The sequence below is a fragment of the Drosophila persimilis genome, unplaced genomic scaffold, assembly GCF_003286085.1.
Source record: "Drosophila persimilis strain 14011-0111.01,24,50 unplaced genomic scaffold, DperRS2 tig00000002-arrow-pilon, whole genome shotgun sequence".
In the NCBI taxonomy this organism is placed as follows: Eukaryota; Metazoa; Arthropoda; class Insecta; order Diptera; family Drosophilidae; genus Drosophila; species Drosophila persimilis.
In genome coordinates, this window is record NW_020825289.1 from 16,172,031 (window position 1) to 16,196,081 (window position 24,051).

General features: G+C 46.6%; 7 protein-coding genes across 11 annotated transcripts; 2 read left to right on the forward strand and 5 right to left on the reverse strand.

Annotated features, from left to right (window-relative positions):
* Nucleotides 1–182: 182 nt before the first annotated feature.
* On the reverse strand, nucleotides 183–1,406 carry LOC6592232. The gene has a single exon (XM_026985021.1). The coding sequence runs from the start codon at nucleotides 1,404–1,406 to the stop codon at nucleotides 183–185; it is 1,224 nt and encodes a 407-aa protein (XP_026840822.1).
* Nucleotides 1,407–2,684: 1,278 nt separating this feature from the next.
* On the reverse strand, nucleotides 2,685–4,638 carry LOC6592231. Its single transcript, XM_002018014.2, has 5 exons — nucleotides 4,512–4,638; nucleotides 4,206–4,452; nucleotides 4,058–4,140; nucleotides 3,839–3,988; nucleotides 2,685–3,771 (listed from the first exon to the last, which is right to left on the reverse strand). Exons 1-5 carry the CDS (start codon nucleotides 4,606–4,608, stop codon nucleotides 3,110–3,112), a joined length of 1,239 nt encoding a protein of 412 aa, XP_002018050.1. The 5' UTR covers nucleotides 4,609–4,638; the 3' UTR covers nucleotides 2,685–3,109.
* A 280-nt stretch (nucleotides 4,639–4,918) lies between these two features.
* On the forward strand, nucleotides 4,919–14,719 carry LOC6592229 (ERI1 exoribonuclease 2). Of its 4 annotated transcripts, none has more exons than XM_002018012.2 (3): nucleotides 4,919–5,502; nucleotides 13,314–13,561; nucleotides 13,632–14,715. In XM_002018012.2, the coding sequence occupies exons 1-3, from the start codon at nucleotides 5,480–5,482 to the stop codon at nucleotides 14,201–14,203; spliced, it is 843 nt and encodes a 280-aa protein (XP_002018048.2). In that variant the 5' UTR covers nucleotides 4,919–5,479; the 3' UTR covers nucleotides 14,204–14,715. The 4 variants fall into 4 exon arrangements, with proteins under 4 accessions (XP_002018048.2, XP_026841170.1, XP_026841167.1 ...); XM_026985369.1 differs by lacking the exon at nucleotides 4,919–5,502 and adding an exon at nucleotides 12,016–12,348 and having other exon boundaries at nucleotides 13,632–14,719; XM_026985366.1 differs by lacking the exons at nucleotides 4,919–5,502; nucleotides 13,632–14,715 and adding exons at nucleotides 12,020–12,348; nucleotides 12,424–13,186 and having other exon boundaries at nucleotides 13,314–13,380.
* Nucleotides 14,267–16,207, reverse strand: LOC6592228 (protein-glutamate O-methyltransferase). The gene has a single exon (XM_002018011.2). The coding sequence runs from the start codon at nucleotides 16,190–16,192 to the stop codon at nucleotides 14,777–14,779; it is 1,416 nt and encodes a 471-aa protein (XP_002018047.1). The 5' UTR covers nucleotides 16,193–16,207; the 3' UTR covers nucleotides 14,267–14,776.
* Nucleotides 16,208–16,251: 44 nt separating this feature from the next.
* Nucleotides 16,252–18,154, reverse strand: LOC6592227 (protein-glutamate O-methyltransferase). The gene is made up of 5 exons (XM_002018010.2): nucleotides 17,944–18,154; nucleotides 17,712–17,817; nucleotides 17,540–17,636; nucleotides 16,620–17,486; nucleotides 16,252–16,555 (listed from the first exon to the last, which is right to left on the reverse strand). The coding sequence occupies exons 1-5, from the start codon at nucleotides 18,036–18,038 to the stop codon at nucleotides 16,404–16,406; spliced, it is 1,317 nt and encodes a 438-aa protein (XP_002018046.1). The 5' UTR covers nucleotides 18,039–18,154; the 3' UTR covers nucleotides 16,252–16,403.
* A 377-nt stretch (nucleotides 18,155–18,531) lies between these two features.
* On the reverse strand, nucleotides 18,532–20,275 carry LOC6592226 (protein-glutamate O-methyltransferase). The gene is made up of 4 exons (XM_026985358.1): nucleotides 19,938–20,275; nucleotides 19,778–19,874; nucleotides 18,978–19,716; nucleotides 18,532–18,919 (listed from the first exon to the last, which is right to left on the reverse strand). Exons 1-4 carry the CDS (start codon nucleotides 20,232–20,234, stop codon nucleotides 18,610–18,612), a joined length of 1,443 nt encoding a protein of 480 aa, XP_026841159.1. The 5' UTR covers nucleotides 20,235–20,275; the 3' UTR covers nucleotides 18,532–18,609.
* A 493-nt stretch (nucleotides 20,276–20,768) lies between these two features.
* LOC6592225 (filaggrin) lies at nucleotides 20,769–23,479 on the forward strand. Of its 2 annotated transcripts, XM_026985884.1 has the most exons (3): nucleotides 20,769–20,831; nucleotides 20,901–21,100; nucleotides 21,260–23,479. In XM_026985884.1, exons 1-3 carry the CDS (start codon nucleotides 20,775–20,777, stop codon nucleotides 23,442–23,444), a joined length of 2,442 nt encoding a protein of 813 aa, XP_026841685.1. In that variant the 5' UTR covers nucleotides 20,769–20,774; the 3' UTR covers nucleotides 23,445–23,479. The 2 variants fall into 2 exon arrangements, with proteins under 2 accessions (XP_026841685.1, XP_002018044.2); XM_002018008.2 differs by having other exon boundaries at nucleotides 20,901–23,479.
* The last annotated feature ends 572 nt before the right edge of the window (nucleotides 23,480–24,051 follow it).

Below are 24,051 nucleotides of genomic sequence, written 5' to 3' on the forward strand. Positions count from 1 at the left end.
TCACATATACCTTTCAGCGGACGAATTTTGGAGTGTACATTGTATTAGGTGGAGAGCAGTATGTGATTATTTTCTAGCAGAAGAGCACCGTCCACTGAAATCGAGCTAAAATTCTCATATCATTTGAATGTTTAGTGTATTTTACAAACAGTAACCACAACACATAAGTCTTACTTTAAAAATTACTTGAAAGCCCTCCCTTTTGGATGGGTAATCTCGACGTCAATCGTTATGTCCTGCTCGGACACCACCGCCGACTTCTTCCACATGTAGTGCAGGTGTAGGAAGCTGCAGTAGGCGAAGGCCAGGCGGAAGAAGAGCTGCCGGTTGGGCGTGACCAGGCCCAGAACCTGGAGGCCTGGCTGCAGCAGGCAACGTCTCACGCTCTGGCTACAACTGTCGCCGTCCTGAAGCCGCCAGCGATAGCGTCTCCTCTCCAGCCAGCCGTGGGTGGCGAGGATCTCGTCGAACTGCAGCAGGCGAGCCACCTGCAACCAGCAAGTGTCCTGTGGGGCAGCGGCGGCAGCCACCAGGGCGGCCAGGGAGTGCATGAGCTGGCGCAGATTGTTGGCCAAGAGGGCGATCTGGAAGATGCGCCGCCACTGGACATAGGAGAGCGAGTAGATCATGCTGAGGTTGTAGACGATGATCAGCACCAGTTGTGGAGTGATGCAGTCGAGCAGCTCCTGTGTGAGCTTCGCATAGGTACGGTGTAGACGCTGAAGAGATCGTAGGCGGCGCTGGAGCCTCTGCACCGCCCTCTGATCGCCCTTGAGTGTCCCCACGGGGAGCTTCTCGGCGATAGAGGCCAGCTCGTCGTTCATCAGCTCAAAGGATTTTGTCAGAATCGTGAGTGCAATGCTCATCAGATGGGAGGTCATGTCCATCACCCAAATGGCCATCGAGACGGGCACCACGAACACGGCCATGAAAAACAGCTTCCAGGTGGCGTCCTTGGACAGCATGAAGGTCTCGAAGTACATCTTGAAGGTGAGCAGCCTGAAGACCAACTGCAGCACCAGCATCCAGGACAGCCGCAGCTTGCAACGACATCTGCGGTACAGCTCCGGAGCGAGCCGCAGGAAGCAGTTGATCAGCCGGATTCGCTCCTCGTACACCCTCCGAGGCTGCACCAGCAGGCAGCAGGCGAACACGAACAGCTGGATGTGCAGGAGGAGGACGTATGGGTGCAGCAGGGCCAGGCTCAAGAAGTAGGCGAAGAACAGCCCCAGCATCCGTGCTATGGTCACACTATAGGGCGTCAGGTGCACCGAGCTGTGGGCAGCCTCATAGCGTACCCTCATGAGCCCCAGATAGTAGAACTGCGCCAGATAGAACCGCAGCAGGAGCAGAGCGTGCAGACTGATGTACCGGTTGCTCAGGCGGAACAAGCGCCAAAGCGCCATCGATGAAGTTGGACACCGAACTGGCCCGCAAAACCCCGGATCCTTTGGAACTGGTGTGGAATAATTGCTGTCATTAGGTTGGTTAATGATCCACTGATGAGCAGCGTGATGGTCTCACATTAGGGATGGACAGTGGGGGAGCGCTCTGGCTTGCTTTTCGTTAAGAATGAACTAGTTCTAGGTCCCGAATCCTGGATGATGTTCAGTAGGCTGAATAGCCTTGCGAAATACCGTGACCTCTTGACCTCAGTTCTATTCAAGGTTCTGCCCACCATTACGCTCCCCCCAACCCATGGTATTTTCCCCATTTAAAGGTCTGAGAGTACCATTTTTTGAAAATCGCGAACGGACCAACTATTTCTATTACCCAAAAGAGACCCGCCCCGGGAACTTTTATTTAGATATTCCCCAACATTCTTGCACTTCATCAACATAATTTGTTATGCAATTAATTTGAGTGGCAAAAAGTAAGAAGAACTTTGTTAGGAGGCGCCAAATGGCTCATGGCTCATGGCTGATGGCTGATGGAGAGCAGAGCGCTGCGAATGTTGAATATGAAGTCTGGTAAACAAGTTTTGCATAATTTCCATAAAATATTTCATAAACAACTTGAAAAATGGGGAAAAAGCTGAAAGCAGAAAAAGAAAACAAGGGAAACTCGCAGCGGTAATTAAAAAGTTCACAAAAGAGTCCGCTCCGGTTCGGTCCGGTCCGGTCTCCAGGGACTCCGGAGACTTTGGAAAATTGCTACCAAGAAGAAGCGAAGCGAATACGAACCGTCTTCCGATGACAGGGCACAAAACTTGCCGATTGAATGTGGAATGTGGGAGACCAGGCACTGGGGGCATCGTCCCCCACTTTAGACTCTCTTTTCTCTGCCAATCCAAATAAATTAAAAAAGAAGTCGCAACTCGTTGCCAAGTTTGTCACCGCAGAAAAATAATAATAAGGAAAAAAGGGGATTATTTTATATGTATGTAGATGGAAGGCCTGGCCAGAACCGCAAACTGCGGTTGCCGCGGACGCCACTGTGGCCACTGTGGCCACTGACCAGCTCCGGACAGTTGTTGTGGTGTGGACGTCCTGGCACAGTCCTTGCAGTGTCACTGCTCATTATTGTTGGGGGATGCACAGGCATCGGAAATTGGAAAAGTTTCCACCTCCCCCCGCAGTTGTGCATTTATTTAGAGCACGGAAACTGCAGGAAACTGACGGTTGACTGGCAGAAGGATATTATCGTTGGACAAGGTTAAGAAAACGAATATGTACATATGCTATATTTGTGCTTCTTTAGAGAAATTATTATTCAATTTTCAATGCAGTTATTCAATTGTGTTCTGAGAACGAAAATGTTGGCTCAAGTTTGATTTTCCCGCTTGATAAGAAAACAGCTGGCATTAACCGAAAATAAAACACCTCTCTGTTGTACTTTGGTTGTGTGCCGCTCTGTTGCTCTCTTCCTGCCGCGTTCTCTCTTAACCGGTTTGGGAAATATGTATCTTTGGGACAGCAGGGGTAGTACGAAACGGTTATAATTTATCTAAACGGTTTTCAAAGAGGGGAAATATTTAAGGGTGCAAATGCGGCTGCGATGTTTCCCGCCCTCCGCTTGGGGTGGAATTTCAAATAGCAAAATTAATTGACGAATGAAACCTAAAATAAATAATTCACGTGTGTGGGTTGTGGACGGCTGTGGAGGAGAATTAACTGCTATCAGCTATATCGCGACGCAGCCAGTCGAGCAAAGCATCCCGGGCACACTCCGCATCCGCATCCAGGCAGAAGAGTTGACGCACATCCTCCAGCCAGTTGCCGATGATGTAGCGCTTGATGCACGGCATCACGCCCAGCTCCCGGAGCGCCTTCAGGCAGTACACCTGCAGGCGGGGATTGGTCTCGGTGGACATCAAGCGACCCACATAGCAGGGCAGCGGCGTGAACTCCCGGCTGCGCCAAAGAGCGCGCTTGCTATGGAGGCCGTTGAGGAGGGCCAGGACCACGAACTCCCAGCTCATAACCTTCTGGCGGGGCAGCATTTTCTTGGGGTCGGTCTCGATCTCCTGAAAGACTTCGAACAGCAGCTTCACCCCATCAATAGCATCGAAACGGCGCTGACCCTCTGGACAGCGGAGGAGCAGAGCGAAGGCCTTGGTGGCCATGCACCAGTAGAAAGGCAGGCGACTCTGGATCCGCGAGTGCAAGAACTCAAACAAACCGAGCTCGATTCCGCGGTCGGGGTCAAGCTCCAGCATGTGGCAGAGATGGTGCCAGAGATGCCGCGGATATAAAGGCTGGCAGCGGTCCTGCAGGAAGATAGAAACCGCTGAGGCCAAGTTCTCGGGGTCCTCCATTACGATTCCTAGAACTGGTATTGGAGAATAATATTGTTTAGAGTTCAACGATTAAGGTTAACTATCAATCGATTGAATTACCCTTTGGTTTGCCTGTCAAATTGCGTAAGATTTCAGCGGCCAAATCCTCTTGGAGTGGCACTCGACTCTTTATGATTTTGTAAAACTCAACTCTCAGACATTTCCGATTAGCAATATTCTCGGCGCCATTCAAACTGCGAGATAGAATGTCTTAAAAAGGGAAGAACATATTTAATACTTAAAGAACTGATGTGATGTTATAGTCCAGACTGCACTCACTGAAAATCTTTAGATATGTTTCCACTTCACGGTGCTCTTCTTTGTAGATCTTCAATCTCATCCTCATAAAGGCATTCTTCACCCTGTTAAAACGGAAAAACAAGAATACAGATATTCCATTTCCCCGAAGCAGCCTCTGTCCACCCACTTTCTCACAATGTCCATTTCAATGATGGCTCTTTCCGCATTCAACGGATTTAAAAGGAACTCTGTCAACGAAACAATAGCCTTCCAATGGGTCAGGCGCATATCACTGTTCATTTCTTTCATCAATTTGGGCAAAGCAAACCACCCGTAGGCCAGCTGTGCCCGATCCTCGAAGTACGGGGAGCTCGGTGCGCAGCCGTGTGGAAAGCACTTGCACTTGTCACGTTTTTCCATGGCCTCTTTCCATTCTATGGTGGTGTTTTTTCGTGAAAACAGATCTCCATAATATATCCATTCCCCGACTTACCCGTATTCTGCTGGCAGTTGATGGAGCTGGGCTTGAGAACATCTTTGACTTCGAGTTGCAAAAAGTGATTGCGATATCTTTCCAGCTGCTCCCACATGATGTCCAATACAATTTTGTTTTCCTTAAGGTAAATTCTATTAAATGTTATAAAATATACACAAAGCGAGTTGTTTTTCTACAAAAGAAATGTTTGCAAGTGACAAAAATTTGTTCTGAATTTCAAACATCAGTTGGGCGGCAAAAAGGGTGCCAGACTGTCACATTAAGCTAGCCAAGGTGCTGCCACACGTCGTCTCTAAAAGCTCTTGAACAGCTGGTTTTCTCAGCTTTCGTCGGCGCGTTCTTTCTCTTTCTTTGCAGTCTTTCAACCAATATCTCAAACTCAAATTTTCCTGAGCGGTTGCTGCGCGCGTGATAAACAAATTGGACACAACAAGATTCGCTAAAAGTTAACATTCGAATGGACATGTAATTGGCGCAGAGCTTGCGAAAATCTAGAAAGTGAATGTCTACCATGTGCAATAAACTGCAGTTACTTCAATGCTCTTTCGTGCACTCTGTTTAAAGTTGTCTTTGAAAGTAATATTTAATTCCATTGGCAGTCAAAAATGTAAACAAACGCGTTAAATAATTAACAAAAAGCGAATTGCTCCGGGTTTTATTAGTGTTATTTTTTCTGCTGCTGCTGCTGCGCTGCCGCTGCTTTCGTGCCGGTGCCTCTCTCCCTTTCTAACTGTTCCTGTGCTTTCGCGTGTTTTTTGCCTGTCATCCTGCCCGTGTGTTTGTGATTGTGTCTGTGTGCTGGAGCAGACAACAAAAGAAATAGCGCTCTCCCCGCCCTCCCCTACGCCTGTCTAGTTACCGTTACTTGCTGCACTGCCAAAAAAAAATCAACAAAAAATACGAATTTTTGATAGAAATAATTTATACCTTTTCGAAAAATCATTCAATTCCAATCGACAACAAAGATGGCCTTGATAAAACTGGCAAGGTGAGTTCTTAAATATATGCCCGTATATTATATACCTGTACATAGGTATGTCTATGTACATATATGGTTGATATACATATGTATGTATTTAAACGATAAAACTGAAACCGGCTCCGAAAATTCGAAATAGAACCGTTAAAATTGCACCTACTCTCCTTGCGTTTCCACTTAACGGGGTATAATTACGTGAGTTACTCCCTGAACCAGGAGCGGAGTGATAGCCATGAGGGGTGCCCAGAGTACATACAACGCGGGCACGCAAATGCTGTTACTCCATCAGTATCATTATTCTCCCTGAATTTGGACCTTAATACATTTCTGGTTCAATGTACTTGATACTTCTTTGGATGGAAGTCCGCCCCTGTTTTTCAGTTCTCTGGTTCTGTTGTTCCTTAGTCAAACAATTACTTAAAGCATGTAATAACTTTAGCTTAAATATTTGTTCCCTCTTTAGTGGCTAACTGTTGATGTTATTGTTCGTCATTTGGTCAATGCACTCACCCGACCCTGAAACGTAATCCAATTGTTTGCTAAAAAATACTCCCCCGTAATTGCGATATGTCGAAGGAGCAGATGCAATTGTAATGATAACCCCAACTCGTGCCGATTACTTGTTGATTTTCCTTACAATTGCCACAAACAATAACAAATGCGAATGAATCGGGTTTTGTTTCGACTGTTAGTAGCGACGAGACGGGTGGGCTGGCGGATTATTCATTCATCGTTGATTCCGGCTGATATTTATGTTGTTTACACGTACGCTACACCTCCGCTCACCGAGTAAACAAACACCGCCGCAAAGGCGTTGAGTCTCTGATCAGTTGATTGATGGCCTGCCCTGCTGAATGATTGGCCTCGTGCTCCAAGCGTTAGCGCCACATAGAAGTACATATAAAAACAGTGAAAGCTCGTTTGAGGGGAGACTTGATGTTCCAGCTCATCAGAGAAAGAGAGAGACAGAGATAGGGTTTCAGATAGGCATTCCGCTAAGGACTCCATACACTCTCCTCTGATGATCCAACCTGGAACACGGAACATCTCTCAGGCAGTAATCACTGTACAGATTGCACACACATTCAGATTACAGAAGCATGAATAAAAAGGGAGAGCAAATGTCTGAAGTCATTTGATTGCGAATTGGGTTAGAGCTGGTTCAAGGCGGTTTATATGGCTGGTGGCCCCCTTCCATTTCACGCTTTATTAGCGCGATTCACTTTTGATACTGATTTGTATCTTTGTATTGGCCCATAGCCATAGCCCCAAAGCCCCACAGCATGGCTACCGTTTCCCATTGCTCCTCTTTTCCCATTGACTCATTCAACGTTGAGGGACGACCTCCCCTGCCAGTACCAATTAAGGGATGCGTTGAAGTTCTGCCCAGTCCAAAAATAGCAACTCCTAGGCCCCATTCGTAATTGAGTGTAATTGGAGCTAAGAACGAGTCTCAACTCTGAAGTGCAGCTTCTCTAAACAGTGACAAATGACATTTTCAGGGCAGGCACAGAGCACAGAGCACAGAACAACATTGCATTGGAAGCTGTAAAAGTGCAGTGGCAGGCAGTCGGCGGCGGATTGTATCTACAAAAGATGTACATATCTGTATCTGTATCTCTAGCTGGATGACGATGACTGACTGGATGGCCCCAATATGTCCTCGCCTGACCTGCTGCTGGTTGGGGCCTGTACAAGCCATATGCATAATATAGTATATTGTATACCGACAACACAGATACATATAGACAGAGGAACGGAATGGAAACTTTTTTATGTATGTACATCCATACGAGTGCGGGTAACACAATGAAACTTTGCGAAAGGCACATACATCCCATACATACATATATGTATATGTACATAGGTATGTAAGGGTAATACGGGTTGGGATGCTGCTGCTGGATTGATAAAGCTTGTAATCTATATGATGGCATGGTCTCGAGTTACTGTATAAATAGCATCACTATGTACTATGCATAATCTTACGCGTACATATATACTTGCTTATAACCTTTCTCTGTATAGGTAATCGTCGGGCATATGGAAGATCTTATTGTTATACGACTCGTGCAGTAGCCAGGGCCTGCGGCCTGGGGCTTGGGCTTTAATTTAATTATGACTATTTTATTAATTGAAATGCGTAGTAGTATTTCTATAAATGGAATCTCTTCGTTTTTGTTGTTGTTTTTGTTATCATTGTTGTTGTTATTGTATCTGTTATACTGCGAGCACAAACAACAAAATTCCAAGCGATAAAATAAGAGCTTTCAATCAGTTAATATTTGGTGCTTCATAATCCGACATTTTATTGTCAGTTTTGATTTGTCACTCGAGCCAGAGATAAGTCGTATTGCGATTCGTTTCGCATTCCTGTCTTGGGGTAGATCGCTGATCCATCGATAAGATACGCCGCCACAGAGTTCTTTCAACCTCCTTCTTTGCGACAGACCATAGTCCGCAATGCACTTGATCGATCAATGGGAGGTCTTGGCCCTGCACTCGTGAGTACATACACAACCGATAGCGGATTGCGCAATCCTCGAACATGTCACAGTGGTGGTTCGTTCTGTTCTCCCTCTCGTATTCTGAACATCGTATCTCGTGCAAACCAGTTTGAATAGCCCGCAAACAAACCAGCCTAACATACATACCCCTATCCCTACCCTCTAACCCGGACCCCTTCCAACGACCGATGCAAACATTGTAAGTACTACTGGGAAACACTCGAGATACAGTGCTGGCTCTCATGGATGGACAACACAGTTTTCGAAAGGTTGGTTCCAGAATCGTTCGCTATGCGGTAGCATTTATGTAGTTTCGCTATAGGGAAACCAGTCGTCTCAAACTGATTAAAAGTAATGCCAGATAATGTCAGAGGCGAGACACATATGCATATTGAATACAGAAACTATTTGCAATTGCAAAGCAATCACATTTCAACAATAGTTCCCCATTACAGCGGGAGCTAATAATAGATGATAAATATATCTGTGAGAACTTCCTCGATTGTGTCATAGTCCCCTGACAGTAGCAGCAGCACCAGTAGAAACCCGTTTGATTGAAATTTATTGTTTTTGCACATTTTATAGATTATTCATTCCAACAATTGGTATCCAAAATCATATACAGAACAGTAAATTTACTGCTGCGCACAAATTAAAGATCAAACAGACGAATTCTATGGACAAACAGAATCCGCAACGAAGACGAGGTGGCATACGCTTTGTGCCATGAATTCATGTGCAAATTCCCACTTAATCATCCGTATAGATAACTTGATTTTAGAGACCATTTATAACCTTTCCAGAGTATTGATCTTCGGTTGGATCCATTGTAGAGTATTTTGATGGTGTACAAAGTCTCCACCACAGAAAGTTGACCGATGAACGTTTTGCGCAATTCAATGTCTGGTTTTCTGATGGTTAGAGAATGCGGGAAATCCGGCTGAAAGCAGTTTTTACCAAACTTATCCAAACTCAAGAGCATGGCGTACAAAAAACACACAGATGCAGATACAAATACATCAAGGTGAACAAATAGCACGAACCTATACCTACAATATACCAAACATATTGTAGCTACACCCATACGAGTCCACATGAACAACTGAATGAAATGAAATGAAGTAAAGTGAAGTGAAGTGAAGTGAAGGGTACGGTACTATACTCTCACATTCGTACACAAATGCAATAAATGCATGCAATTCTACCAACAGCGGCAGTGGGAAGGGACTGTGGGACAGGCAGGGAAGGTGGCAAGGGGCAAGGTGGTGGAGCGAGAAGGTCGTCGTCAGACATTTTTCGGCCTTCCCAGAGAAATTTCATGCACGCGCGGCACGCTGCACGCGGCGTATGCGCAATAAATATATATAATTTCTCGCAGGCCCATCCCCAGTTCCCCTTTCTTCAGTTCCGTCTACAATTCCACTAATTTCTATCAATTGTAATAATTCTGAGTCCGAGTGCCCCCGGGACGGAACCCTGCTGGACCCCCATTTATTATGCATTCCAGGACCTTGATTGTAATCATCCATAAATAAATAGATCTGCAAGTGGCAATTAGCAAGCCCAAGGGAAAGTCAATTGGCTTGCATACTCGTTCGTACTCGTAGTATTTGTACTCCAGCACGTGATGATTGTCATTGCATTCCGAACTTTGATTTGCCTTTGGGCTAGAGCTCTTCCCATTTAGATATTCTGCGACAGATCCGATCCGGCCGCCTGGAATTCGCAGGAAATCCCCCTGTTATTTATACCTTTTGTTTGGCTACCAGGTCTATTGTGCTCGAGCACGCGGTACATTCGGTGAACGAATCATGACTCTGCCTGCAATCAGTTAGCCATAATCGTACACGTACACGTACACCCGTGCATGCCCCGGCAAATCTGTTGTTAATTGAAATGGTTTTCAGTAGTGTTTAATGGCACCACTAATGCCAGTTGAGCCTCTTCCCCCATTGTTTTGCTAGAACGTAAATCACACATCCCTCAGATGTTTTAGTTGTCCGATGAGGGATAGGAGGGGGAGGCGGGAGAAATAGTTAAGTGGAAAGCAAATGTGTAAAAAGGGGCTTGTCATCTCAGTCTGATTTAATGGGAAAAAGAGAGGCCGAACAGTCGTCAAGAAACCTGTTGCCGTTGCCGTTGCTGACTCGATCTGAGGGTTTCCTTTGAAATGAATCATACTACTCGTACTGTGAGAATGGGAACAATAAAAGAGGCCAAGTGTTTTTCTATAAATCAGGAGCCGGATAGTTTGGAACAGTCGACCACAGCCGTAGCGTTGAAGAGGACTGCTCTGCAGTTGCTGCCACGAATTTATTGTTTAGTTCTAGCTCTCAGAGTAAGTGCTACCTACAGCTTCATACATATTAAACAATCCTTGCTCTAAATTCGCTTCCGTATTGATCGTTTTTCTTCGCTGCACGCATTTCCTTCCAAAACTCTCGTCGTTTCGCCATTTTCCACCCACTTGGCTGGAAATTGTTTGCAATTTTCTAAATATAGCTTAACCCATTAAAGTCAGTTTGAATGTAAAATGCAAAGCCGCCACGCAGTCGATTCAATTTGTGCTGCAAGTAAAAGTGAATTCAAAAGTTGCTGCCCCTCGCGCAGAGGCACATACAGAGTTCATTCATCCAATTTTGTATTTTGTCTGTGGGGAAAAAAGTGGACTTCCGCATATGGTACGAAAGTGAGAGTGTGTCGTGTGTCTGCATCGTGTGGCTGTCCCCTCCCTCTCTCTGTCCCTCTGCCCCACTCGGATCTGGTTCCTTGTTGTTGTCCATTTAATCATTGCAAATTTTATGCAATCTGCTTCTGAGTGCTGATCTTTTTATAACCGCCCCATGATTGTGGGTGTGTGTGTTCCATAAATCAAAAAGCAGATCATGTCAGGCCTTTTCCATGTGGAATTCAATTTGATTAAAAATTGCGCTCGGAACGTGCGCCAAAAGAGCATTGACCATTTGGGTAAATGGAAAACTGTTGTAATGGAATTTAAAACGTATTGCAATGATCCAAAATAGCAGCGGGAACGCTACGACACCCAGATAATGTATCTAATTTTAAAATGCACGCGCTCTAAAGATTATCCATCAAGTGATAGGCACGCGATTCGTATATTTTTCTAGCCCCCCATTCCCTCTAATAGGATAGCGCCTGCGGGCTGCCAGTCTTCTCAAGGACAGGTTGAAGTGAATCGGCATATGATGGCAATCTGATATAAACGGCAATTAGTAAAAGTAAGAGGGAACATTTCCTTTATGCAATCTAAAATGCACTTGTTGTTATTTGACTTTATCGACCAAACAACCGGCCTGCCCTTACAGAGATCATTTCAAAAGCGCGCGCATTGTGTCCCCCAAACTGTGCTGTTAGGCGCAAGTGAAGCATATGTTAAAAATCATGTTAAAACACTAGTGTTTCTGCTTATCGCACAATAATACCGGTATTAATTTAATTTTTAAAGATATTTTAAAGAACAATTACTGGAATACTAAAATCGAGAAATATGAATACAAATAATTCGTCGGTTTATTTATGGTATATTTTGAAAATGAGACGCGTCGAACGGCACCCACGGTCACACTGATTTTAGCGCACATGCAGGCTGACCGTTTACGGTATTCTTAATACTTTTCGGTATTTTCTGAGGTAAAAAGTTAACCGACGTTATATTTACGGTATATCGGTATAGAATGGTATATTTTGTCGATTTCATCAATCTATTAAGTTTCATTTTCAACGTTATAGAGAAATCCAATCAAATCAAGTATTAAGAAAAAAACAGTTCAGTAGAAAATTGATTCATCAATCGTATAAAATGATGTGGACATGGGTTAATATTCTATATAGATGATAATATTCGACGGAAGATCAAAAACAAGGACTATGTGTAAAAGAACTTGAAGTCGTCAGTATTTTTAGAGTATATTTAAAAATGAGACGGGTCGGTCACACTGATTTTAAAACACATGCAAATATTTTGCATTCAAAACAAATTTTTCAATTTTCCCAGTAACATGAGTGTGGAAACCAGTAAATTGTTGATAAAGAAGCTCCCCTGCGACATGGACGAGCTGGCGCAACTGATACGGGAGTGTAAGCTGATCACACCACGCTCCTTGAGCTCCTACGGAAGTCGGCGAGCCGTGATCGAGTACGCTGATGCCGGTCAGGCCCGGAAGGCGCTGGAAGAACTGAATGGCCTAAACGACATACTGGACAAGCCGCTCTGCGTGAGTCCCTTTGGACCGCGTGTCGCCCACGATGGCAGTCGTGCCAACAAATGCACCCAGACAAAGCCACCGCCATCCGAATCCACGGCGACTGCCAAAAAGGAGATCAGGAAGTACGTGCAAAAGCTATATGCCTGCAATAATCAGTGTGACTTTACGCAGCCGCCGCCTCCGTATCTCCGCTATAGCTATCCCCCCATCAACGCAGAGATTCTAGCTATGATTGGCGAAACCCTACAGGCTGACACACGCTTCTATCAGCAGGTTCTCCATTTAATGAATCGCATGAATCTCGAGCCGCCTTTCAAACGGCGCTCCTCCTTTCTGGTCGTCCAAAGTCACCGGCAAAGTGTCGGCATCCAAACAGAGATAATACCCAGCGAGAGCGAAAGCGAGTTGGAGAGCGACGAAACAGAGCCGCGTGCCAAGAGGAAATGCCTCAAACCGTCCACATCCATTGCTGCAAAGGAGAAGAATCTGAAGAGAGCACGGCAAATAGTGCAGCAAGCCGTCAGGCAAGCTATTCATTTGAAACCGAAGCAGGAATCCCTGGCGCCTTCTTTTGCGGCTCCCAAAATTGAGATTAAACTACCGCAGACGCTCAACCCAACAGTAGCTAAGCCAGCGAAGCGCTTGTCCATACAAGAGCTGGAGGCGCTGCCCGTCTATAAAAACTACAATGAGGGGGACCCCAGTAACAAGTTGTACATTAAAAACCTCCACAAGAATATCGGCGAAGAGCAGCTGCGCGAACTGTACTCGCAGTACACGACGCCGGAGAACCTGGAGATCAAAGTGATGCAGCAGGGCCGCATGAAGGGGCAGGCTTTCGTGACTTTCATCCACCTGCCCGATCCGGAGGTCATAGCCACAGCCCTGGACGAAACCAACGGCCTTCTGTGGGAGCAAAAGCCCATGATCGTATGCTACGGCAAGAAGATCTGAGAAGAGGTTAGGGTCTCGTCTGGAGAATCTTTTCTTGATTATTTTGTAGTTGTTTCAGCTGTCTATAACACCATCTACATTTCCTAAGCAAGGCCCAAATTTAAACTCTGACTTTTTCTGTCTTTGCTTGCAGGCAACTGGGCCTGATTGATACCATCTACGTGGAAGGAGCTCGCCCAGATCCAGCCAACGATCCTGAGGAGTCGCTCAACGAAGCAGACATTACAGCCCCCGCCAACGCAGTGCCCATCAAGACAAAGAAGTCACGCAAATCCAAGCTCTTGGCGATGCAGCCCTATACCTATGCCATTTCCGTGGACTTCGAGGCCACCTGCTGGGAGAAGCAAGCCCCGCCACAATGGAGAGAGTCGGAGATAATTGGTGAGTGGGAGTGGCCCCAAGTATTGTACATTACACATAACACCAATCATTTGATTCTTATGATTCACAGAGTTTCCAGCGGTTTTGGTCAATCTGAAAACAGGCAAGGTGGAGGCGGAGTTTCACACGTACGTGATGCCGTTGGAGTCGCCGCGCCTGAGCAACTACTGCACTGAGCTGACGGGCATTCAGCAGAAGACAGTGGAGGCGGGTGTCCCGCTGCAGACGGCACTCAATTTGTTCTGCGAATGGCTGCGCAATGAGCTGCGCGTCCGCAACCTGGTGCTGCCGAAGACGAATAAATCCAATATACTGGGAAACTGTGCCTTCGTCACCTGGACGGACTGGGACTTTGGCATCTGTCTGGCCAAGGAGTGCACGCGCAAGCGAATACGCAAGCCAGCCTGTTTCAATCAGTGGATAGACGCGAGGGCCATCTACAGGGAATGGTACAAGTATCGTCCCTGCAACTTCGCCGATGCTCTGTCCCATGTGGACCTGGCCTTCGAAGGACGTGCTCACTCCGGAATCGATGACGCCAAGAATCTGGGCGCCCTCATATGCAAGATGGTTCGTGACGGAGCCCTCTTCTCGATCACTAAAGATCTGACGCCATATCAGCAGCTCAACAGTGGCTTCTGAGCTGCAGCGGTCAGGGGTCAGCCATCAGCCATCCCTCCAAACCAGCAAGAGAACCAGGACGCAAAGAATCCATTTATTTATTGGATTATATATAATATGAAATTCTACAACAAACGCAAAGACATGGAGGATGACTAGGCGTGGTGCCTAAGCTGACCACAAACGTAAACGCTAAAGAAGTTTCTCGTTTTTGTTTTGTATTTTACCTAATTTCTTGCAACAGCAATTGATAAGACTTGAAATTTGATGTGCATCGCAAACACAGCCGATCCCCAGCATCTGAGTCGGGATCTGAACACCTACATACGAGTACATCTAAACATCTACACATAGCTATAAATATGGCCTTAGAGCATACATATTTTTCTACCATTCATACTTACTTGGTAATGCCTAGCCGTAGTCTATAATATGGAATGCAATACTTATTTTAACGACTTACACCGCCTACCCTAACACTAGGTCATAGGGCATAAAACATAAAATAATAATAAAACGACAATAGCTACATACGTATTATGTGCTGTCTTGTATCAAATAAGGTCATTCTTTGCTATTTATAAACTATAATATTTAAACTAGTGCATCCCCCGAGAGTCTATGCATGACGGCCACTTGGATGACGCCCTTCTTACCCGTCCTCATCCATTGGGGATCGTCCTCGGACAGCCACTCCACCGTGCATATTGGGAGACCGCAGTAGATGTCCGACTTTATGGTACGCAACGCACACACACTGGTCGGAAAGAAGCCACGCATGCATTCGATCAGAGGCGCTGTGTAATCCCAGTTGATATCGCCTAGCAGTTTGCGGTAGTTGAGATCCCCCTTGAAGATGACCAGCGCTGCCTCGCTGAGAGAGACGTACAGGCAGGGCAGGCGCTTCTTCATCTGGCTGCAGTCGTGGGGGCTGGTCCAAAAGTAGCAGGTGTCGCACAAGACGAACGAACGATCCCGCATGTATCGACGCAGACGTCGTCCGAATGCGGCTATTTCGGCAGTCTTGTGACTGCGAAGGAATCTCAGCATCCAGAGAAAGTCCTGCTTAGTGACGTCGGAGATGAACCAAGGAATGGCCTTGACATGGAATCGCACTTTGAGAGCCAAGCCCGTTTCGATGAGGTATTCGGCCAACAGCAGGTCTGAGAAGAGCTCGAAGCCAGCGTTATCACACACAATGTCCACATAAACGGGGTCCCAGGCCTCGGTGAGGACACGCCAGACATCCGCAGACTGATCCACCAGCAGATCAGACTCGTAATCCGCCATTAGCTTCAGAAACTGAGCATCTGGAGCCTGTTTGTTTATGGACAGATCACAGCGATTGCTCCACAGGGACAGCTTCAGCATGCGCTGGAATTTCTCCTGAGAGCGCAGCATTCCCCGCATACCCATGATAACATCCCTCATTAGTTTCACGACGCTTGTCGTGGCATCGATCTTTTTCTGGGAAAAGTAGTCGTAGCTGGAGAGCAAATCAGAGCGCCGAAAAATAGCCCAAATGCGTCTATACATATAGCATTCGGCGTGCAGCCAGACGGAGGAGAACCAACGATTCCTATCCTCGTCCAGAGTGCTAATAAACCGATTCCAGTCCTCGACATCAGGGGCCTTGCCATGGAACAGCTGAAACTCCTGGTTTTCCTGTACCTCATCGCGCAGCAGCTGCAGACTCCAGCAAATCCTTTTCAAATCGAAGTGTGCATAGGATCCAAAGGTCTCCATTATCTTCGGCTCGTAATCATGTAGGAAACTAATCATTTCCCCCAACATCATGGGCGAGCGGTGCTTAAGCGTGAAATAGGCGAAACTTCGTAAGAAATGGCCAGACAACTCGACGTGCGGCCTGGGTGCAATGTCAAATATCTGGTGCTTTTCGTTGAATACGAGGTCCTCCGTCTCTTGGATCTTTACCGAGTGGACAACGGCGGAGTCGATTTCCGTCTGGCTGGTCAACTCAGTGGACTGATCCATTTTGTCGCTGAACATTTTGTCTACAACTGAAAATTTGATGGCTTCCTGCCAGGCAAAGCTATGATTCCAAACTGTGCTGTTGTTACGAGTATATTATTAAACCTTATGGGGAAATCTCTGATGTGAAAGCAATAACAACGCAAAAAGCTGTACATTAACAATTTAGCTATGATCTAAGATTGCAACAATTCAACTATTAATGAGGTTCTGTATCCTAATATTTGGTTTACTTGCTCGCAAACTGTATGACGCCGTATTCCCCGGTGAGCATCCACTCCTTGTCCTTAGCAAAGAGTTGTTCAGCCACTCCTTGCCCCAGGCCGCAAATCAAGTCCGCTTTGACAGTGCGCAGAGTGCAAAGATTTGTGGGCCGGAAGCCTTTAAGAGTTATTAATTAGTATTAGTAGTGATTAGTAGTGGATTAATGTGTGTGTAGACTCACCCCTCAGGCAGGTCGCAAACGATTCCGTGCTGGGCCAAGAGAAATCGCCCAGAAGCTTGCGATAGTTGAGGTCACCTTTGAATATTATTAGCTCCGCCTCCTGCAACCGCGCATAGAGGGCTGGCTTCTCCTCGCGCATGCGGTAGAACTCGTAGGGACTCGTCCAGAATTGCTCCAGCGGGGACAGCTCGAACTTGCCTTCGGCTGTGAAACGCTGCCACTTCTTGCCGAGCTCGCTGAGCACTGGATCGGGATGGTCGGCCAGGAACTGGAGTGTCCAGTGATAGTCGTGAGCCATCACGTCCGATATGAACCAAGGAATGGCCTTGGCATTGAATCGCACCTTCGCCGCCAGTCCCTTGTCAATGATGTATTCGGCCAGGATGAGGTCCGTGTACACTTCATAGCCGGCATTGTCGAAGATTATATCCACAATACCGTCCCCGGAGGCTCCATCGATTGCCTGCCAAATGGCGGCAGTGCCGTCTATCAGCAGCTTGGGTTCCAGATCTGTGACCTGGTCGAAAGCATTGCCAGTGGGTTTCACCTGCTTGCCCGAGGTGATGGACAGATCGCATCGGTTGCCCCACAAATTTAGTTTGATTAGCTGCCGGAAAGTACCCGAGTCTCTTTCGTTTTGGCGAGTGGCCTTTGCCACAGCCAGCATGGCATCGACACTGAGCTTAGCCGCGGTTTGCTTCTGCTCCCTGAAGTAGTCAAAGGCGGACAGACGCGGTGTGGCCTGGAAAATGGCAGAGATTTTGCGGTACATGTAGCACTCGGAATAGAGCCAGCAGGCAGTAAAGTAGCTCCGCTTCTCCTTGGGTAGCTTCTCTAGGAATGCGTTCCACATCTGCGTATCGGGATCTAAATACGAAATACTTTAGTTGTGGGACGGATTCTGGTAAATAACCACACACCCTTCCCCTCAAAGGCCAACAGGGGTCCATTATTGAGAATGTCCTCGCGCAGCTGCGTGACAGCCGCTGCATTTCGTTCAATATCTGCGCCTGCGTCCTGTGGAGGCAATGGAGGGAATCAAGGTTACGCATTGGCATTGGCATCGACCATGGGGATGCAACAACTACTCACTGCACCATATGTGGCCAAGAGTTCGTCTTTGTCCTTGACCAGCGAAGCGGCAATTGTGGCCAAAGTCGATGGCAGTCGCACGCGGAACGTGTAATAGGCAAAGCTCCTGTAATCGAGTAATCACATGTGTCCATAGATATATGGAAAGATTAGTCTGCGTGTATAGTATAGGCGTGTGCATGTTACATATGGACCATATCTATACTATGTGCTATATTTAGCGGGCACTTACTGCTTATAAAGGGCCGCCAGCTCTGTGTGCGGAGGCGTCTCTGCATCAATAATTCCATTCTTGACATCAAAATCGGCATCTGGAGGCGAACTCATTTTGAAAGACGTTGGAAGTTTAAAGGGTCGTTTGTTTTTGGTTGAAAACGATGGCGCTGGAGTTTGTTTGTGTGGTGTCGACCGTCTGCAATATACTGAAATATACCGTAAATATACTGATGGAAAAACCGAGATTAGCCCACTCAACCCCCCTCTATTTGAACAGGTGAACAACTTGAGTTGAGTTTATAAATTCTTCATATTCATCCAAGTCCAGTTCAGGTGAAAGATATCGTTCGCGGAAAATCAATACGAATTTAAACTTTGTCTGGCTGATTAGATATAGTAAATAAGGTTTATTCATACATCGATACTATCGACTCTATATAGAGCTGCGCGCCAAAGTGAAATTGTTTGAAAGTGATGCAGATCGATTTGAGTAGGCGAAAATAAAAAAGCTGTATTTCCACACGCTATGTATGTCCTTAAATACTGGTAGGTGATCTGAGACCATCGCCATTTGTGGCAGATCGGACGAACTTGTTCAATGGGATTCAAAGAGATATATGTATATTTGTGAATAATTTTTTTAAATAATTTAAACTGTAAAGCCTTTGGTATATTTTCCGCTCTAATAGCCAAATTCTCGAGATCCATCTACGAACTGGATGACGCCATAATTGCCGGAGATCATCCAGTGGGGATCCTTTTTGCTCAGAGTCTCACTAACGCCCTCGGGAAGCCCGCAGATGACCTCTGCCTTGACCCTGCGAACAGCGCATATATTGCTAGGCAGGAAGCCACGCAGGCATGTGTTTAAATCCTGGGTTGAGTCCCAGCAAACGTCTTGCAGGAGCTTTCGATAGTTAAGGTCGCCTTTGAAAACGATTAGCTTGGACTGCTGCAGGGAGCTGTACAGATCAGGATCAGTGTCGCGCATTCTGAAAACGAAATAAATCAGGTTAGTGAGGGTCTGCAAATCCTCACGAGTGCATTCACCTGTAATATGGATATGGACAAGTCCAGAAATGTGAGATTGGAGCTAATTGAAACTTTCCCTCGGCCAGGAACTGCAAAAACTTTTTGCCAATTAGGCTTATGATGTAATCTGCATGCTGACTCAAGTATTCCAGCGTCCATTTGAAATCTCGCGCCGTCACGTCAGTTACGAACCAAGGATGTGCCTTCACATGGAAGAGCACCTTGGTGGCCAGTCCCTTCTCAATCATAAACTCGGCCAAGATGATATCGGTGAACAACTCATAGCCGGCGTTATCCAGAACAAAATCGACTTGGCATGGCTTCTTTTGCTTTCGGTTGTCCAAGCATTGCCATATGTCCGCGACTTGGTTGGCGAGAATGAATTCATCTGCGGCGCTGACATCTTCCAGCACGTTTATATTGAATGCCGGAAGTGGCGGTGCCTCTGGATCTCTGGCCGTGTCGTTGTAGTTGCTCCACAAGCTAATCCTCAGAAGCTCTCCAAATATTTCCAGGCTGTTGTCTGTGCGCCGCGTGTACTTGGTGAGGGAGAGTACATCATCTATGAAGCTCGTCAGCGAATTCTCTTTGACCTTCACATGGTAATCGTACGGCTTTAGGAAGATGCTGTTCTCCACAAAGGAGTAGAGTTTTCTGTGCATATAGCACTCGGAATAGAGACAACAGGATCTGAAGAAGGTGCGCTCCTCATCGGGCAGCAGATTGAGAAACTTATTCCATAGTGCGCGATCGGGTTCTGTAGGAAATAAGTAGTCTCGTTACGATAGCCGCAGGAGCAACTATAACTACTGTCTTACCTTGGCCGTCGAATCCCTGAAACGGCTTATCAGTTTGAAGCTCGTACTTCAGTCTGGAGATCAGGCCAATGATGACTTTTAGTTCCCCGCGGGCGGCCTGTTCAAAGTCAATAGGTGCTAGAGATTAAATTTGGGTAAACGCTCTTATCCTATTACAAACCTCCCCGAATTCCGCAACCAATTCGCTCTTATCCTTTGTCAACGTGTCTATCACATTCGTCAAAACCACGGGAAGCCGATTCCTTAGAGTATTGTATGCACCGCTGCGCTTATACTGCCCACACATGAAGGCATTCAGCGGCGTTCGCATGTCGTATATCTTATATTTGGCATCGAATTCTGTTTTGAAGATTCTGGGGACGATATTACTGCCATCATCTGTTCGTTCCGAATGGGACTTTGTCTTCGGCTCGTCCTCCGTCTGCCCACCATACCGTACAAGCGACGGAGACTCCATAATGACACTACAAGTTACTTTACAGAGAATTTTTGTGCGACCAGTAGAGCATTTCAGTTGATTTTTTGATGAAATTCCAAAATTTTAGCTGAGAAGAAGTAGTTTATCGACCCTCAGAAATATACCAAAATATACAGTCTTATTTTCAAAATATACCGTGAATATACTGACGAATTCAAGTTCTATTATACATATTCCTCGTTTTTTATCTTCCGTGGAATATAACTAATTAAATATAACCCTCAGCGCTGCCCACATAATATGATCCGATTAATGAATCAATTTTCTACTTTACTGGCTTCGTTTCAATGCTTGCTTTTATTGGATTTTGTAAAAAAAAGGTTTTATCGGAAACAGCCGTTTTTTAGTGTGTTGAATAGCGAAATCATAATTGAATATTTTTTATCTTTGCTCAGAATGTTCTTCCATTTACTTCATAGTTGAGTACAGACTCGAAGTAGTGTATATAATTGTTATTCAAATCAAAAGCTAAATACAAAATTCGTAGTATTTAAAACTTACTGTTAATCATCTCGTAAAATGTGGCCGATACGTTTTTCGTCTGTCCACTTGTGCATATTCTGTCTCCTGTTTTTGGTAAGTACCGGGGGTTGCTTATATCAGTTCTCCATGCAACCTAACACTGCCCAACTGGATCAATCCCAGGCGATCCACCAACATGCGCTTCAAGCAGCGCCGGCCCACCGTTCGCACCGGGAACGAGACTCCCCAAAATCGCTCGAGGATCCCCACCTTGAGTTTCAGGGCCCAAATAGACCCGAGGATAACACGGACCATGGGCAGTCACGGGAATTGGCCGCCCAGGTGATCCACCATCATGCGATACAAGAGGCGCCGGCTCAAAGTTCGCACCGTCATCCAAACTCCCACGAATCGGTCAAGGATCCCCACCTCGAATTTCAAGGGCCAAATAGACCCAAGGATAGCACGGACCGTGGACAGTCACGGGAATTGGGATCCCAGCTGATCCACCATCATGCGATACAAGGGGCGCCGGCTCAAAGTTCGCACCGTCATCCAGACTCCCACGAATCGGTCAAGGAACCTCACCTTGCGATTCAGGGACCAAATAGACTAGATAACACGGACCAGGGGCAGTCATGGGAATTGGCCGCCCAGGTGATCCACCATCATGCGATACAAGAGGCACCGGCTCACAGCTCGCACCGTCATCCAGACTCCCACGAATCGGTCAAGGATCCCCACCTCGAATTTCAGAGGCCAAATAGACCCAAGGATAGCACGGACCATGGAAAGTCACGGGAATTGGGATCCCAGCTGATCCACCATCATGCGATACAAGAGGCGCCGGCTCAAAGTTCGCACCGTCATCCAGACTCCCACGAATCGCTCAAGGAACCTCACCTTGCGTTTCAGGGACCAAATAGACCCGACGATAACACGGACCATGGGCAGTCACGGGAATTGGCCGCCCAGGTGATCCACCATCATGCGATACAAGAGGCACCGGCTCAAAGTTCGCACCGTCATCCAGACTCCCACGAATCGCTCAATGAACCTCACCTTGCGTTTCAGGGACCAAATAGACCCGACGATAACACGGACCATGGGCAGTCACGGGAATTGGCCGCCCAGGTGATCCACCATCATGCGATACAAGAGGCGCCGGCTCAAAGTTCGCACCGTCATCCAGACTCCCACGAATCGCTCAAGAATCCCCACCTCGAATTTCAGAGGCCAAATAGACCCAAGGATAGCACGGACCATGGACAGTCACGGGAATTGGGATCCCAGCTAATCCACCACCATGGGCTACAAGAGGCACCGGCTCACAGTTCGCGCCGTCATCCAGACTCCCTCGAATCTCTCAAAGATCCCCACCTTGAGTTTCAGGGGCAAAAAAGACCCGAGGATAACACAGACTATGGACAGTCACGGGAATTGGAATCCCAGCTGATCCACCATCATGCGATACAAGAGGCGCCGGCTCAAAGTTCGCACCGTCATCCAGACTCCCACGAATCGCTCAAGAATCCCCACCTCGAATTTCAGAGGCCAAATAGACCCAAGGATAGCACGGACCATGGACAGTCACGGGAATTGGGATCCCAGCTAATCCACCACCATGGGCTACAAGAGGCACCGGCTCACAGTTCGCGCCGTCATCCAGACTCCCTCGAATCTCTCAAAGATCCCCACCTTGAGTTTCAGGGGCAAAAAAGACCCGAGGATAACACAGACTATGGACAGTCACGGGAATTGGAATCCCAGCTGATCCACCATCATGCGATACAAGAGGCGCCGGCTCAAAGTTCGCACCGTCATCCAGACTCCCACGAATCGCTCAAGAATCCCCACCTCGAATTTCAGAGGCCAAATAGACCCAAGGATAGCACGGACCATGGACAGTCACGGGAATTGGGATCCCAGCTGATCCACCATCATGCGATACAAGAGGCGCCGGCTCAAAGTTCGCACCGTCATCCAGACTCCCACAAATCGCCCAAGGAACCTCACCTTGAGTTTCAGGGACCAAATAGACCCGAGGATAGCACGGACCGTGGACAGACTCGGGAATTTGGCTCTTGGTCCGAAATGCCCATGAGACTCTTTCACCTAGTTAGCGAAAATCCAACGACAGTGGACAGTAGTGGCGACCGTAACCAGCGAAAGACCAGCGCTATGCAACGACAAGCTAAAAAGCATCTTTCCCCTCGTGCAAGGACATCGGGAACGAGAGAACGGCACAAGGAGCTCACCATACCACTAGCGCGCGGAATAGTAAACATCCACGGCAGGCGGATCGCAAACCCTTGGATTGTCACCTACGGGGATGTGTGGAGGGACACGCGTCTCGCTGCCGGGCAGTTAAGTAGAATGCCCCGTTTACACTTGGCGTCGTCGCCAATCGTAAACTACTATCCTGACGAGGCCAAGCTTGCCAGCGTGTGCAAGTCGACCATATTTATGCAAAAATACGGCATGCCACGTAGGATGTCGTCCTGGACTTGGATTCAGTACCATATCTACCGGAAAGCCTTCACTTACAGACGCATGGACCTAAAACAGTGGCATCGCCAAGCAGTTCTTGACATAGACTGCCACCGCTTTCATAAGAAATCAACGGTCCTTGCATATTTGGAATGCGCGTTAAGTCGCTATCAGAGAAATGAATATCAAATACCCCAGTATCCAAAGCGCCAGAACCAACTATTCTATGACAACTAGATCAAAGCAACTTTTGAAAAATTCTAGATAAAAATAAAAATATGAAACAAATCATCGTTTGCCCTATTCACACATTTACAAAAAATATTTCGCGATCTATCTAAGCTCAGTAGCTCAACAATGCCATAGGCTGCTTGATCTTTGTAGATCACTGCTCGGCGAATAGCCGAAGCAGAAACATTTTGCTAGAAGAAATTTCTAATTCTTTTGATTTTGGTTGATTTTGGATCTGCATTTTTTCGGATCTGAGTGCTAGGCTTACATATATCGAAATAAGTTGTACGAGACGTTCTCACTTTGGCATCATGCAGGAGTGTTCACTCATTTTGTGGGAAGTTTCAGTTAGTCAATCACGAATTAACTACTCGATATTGTTACTAGAGCCAGCTGCGGCTTGGCTCATTTATTAAATTAATAAATTTTCATGCATTTTAGAATTTGTCTATCAAGGAACGACAACTCTTTTACGTTTTTTTTTTTTGTTTGACCTTTTTCGCTAAAGCCGCTTTTTAGGCAAAATCCAATAAAGCAAGTATTTAGGCTACCCGAAAAAAGTAGAAAATATGTTAATTAATTGGATAAAATTATGTGGGCATGGCTAAATGTT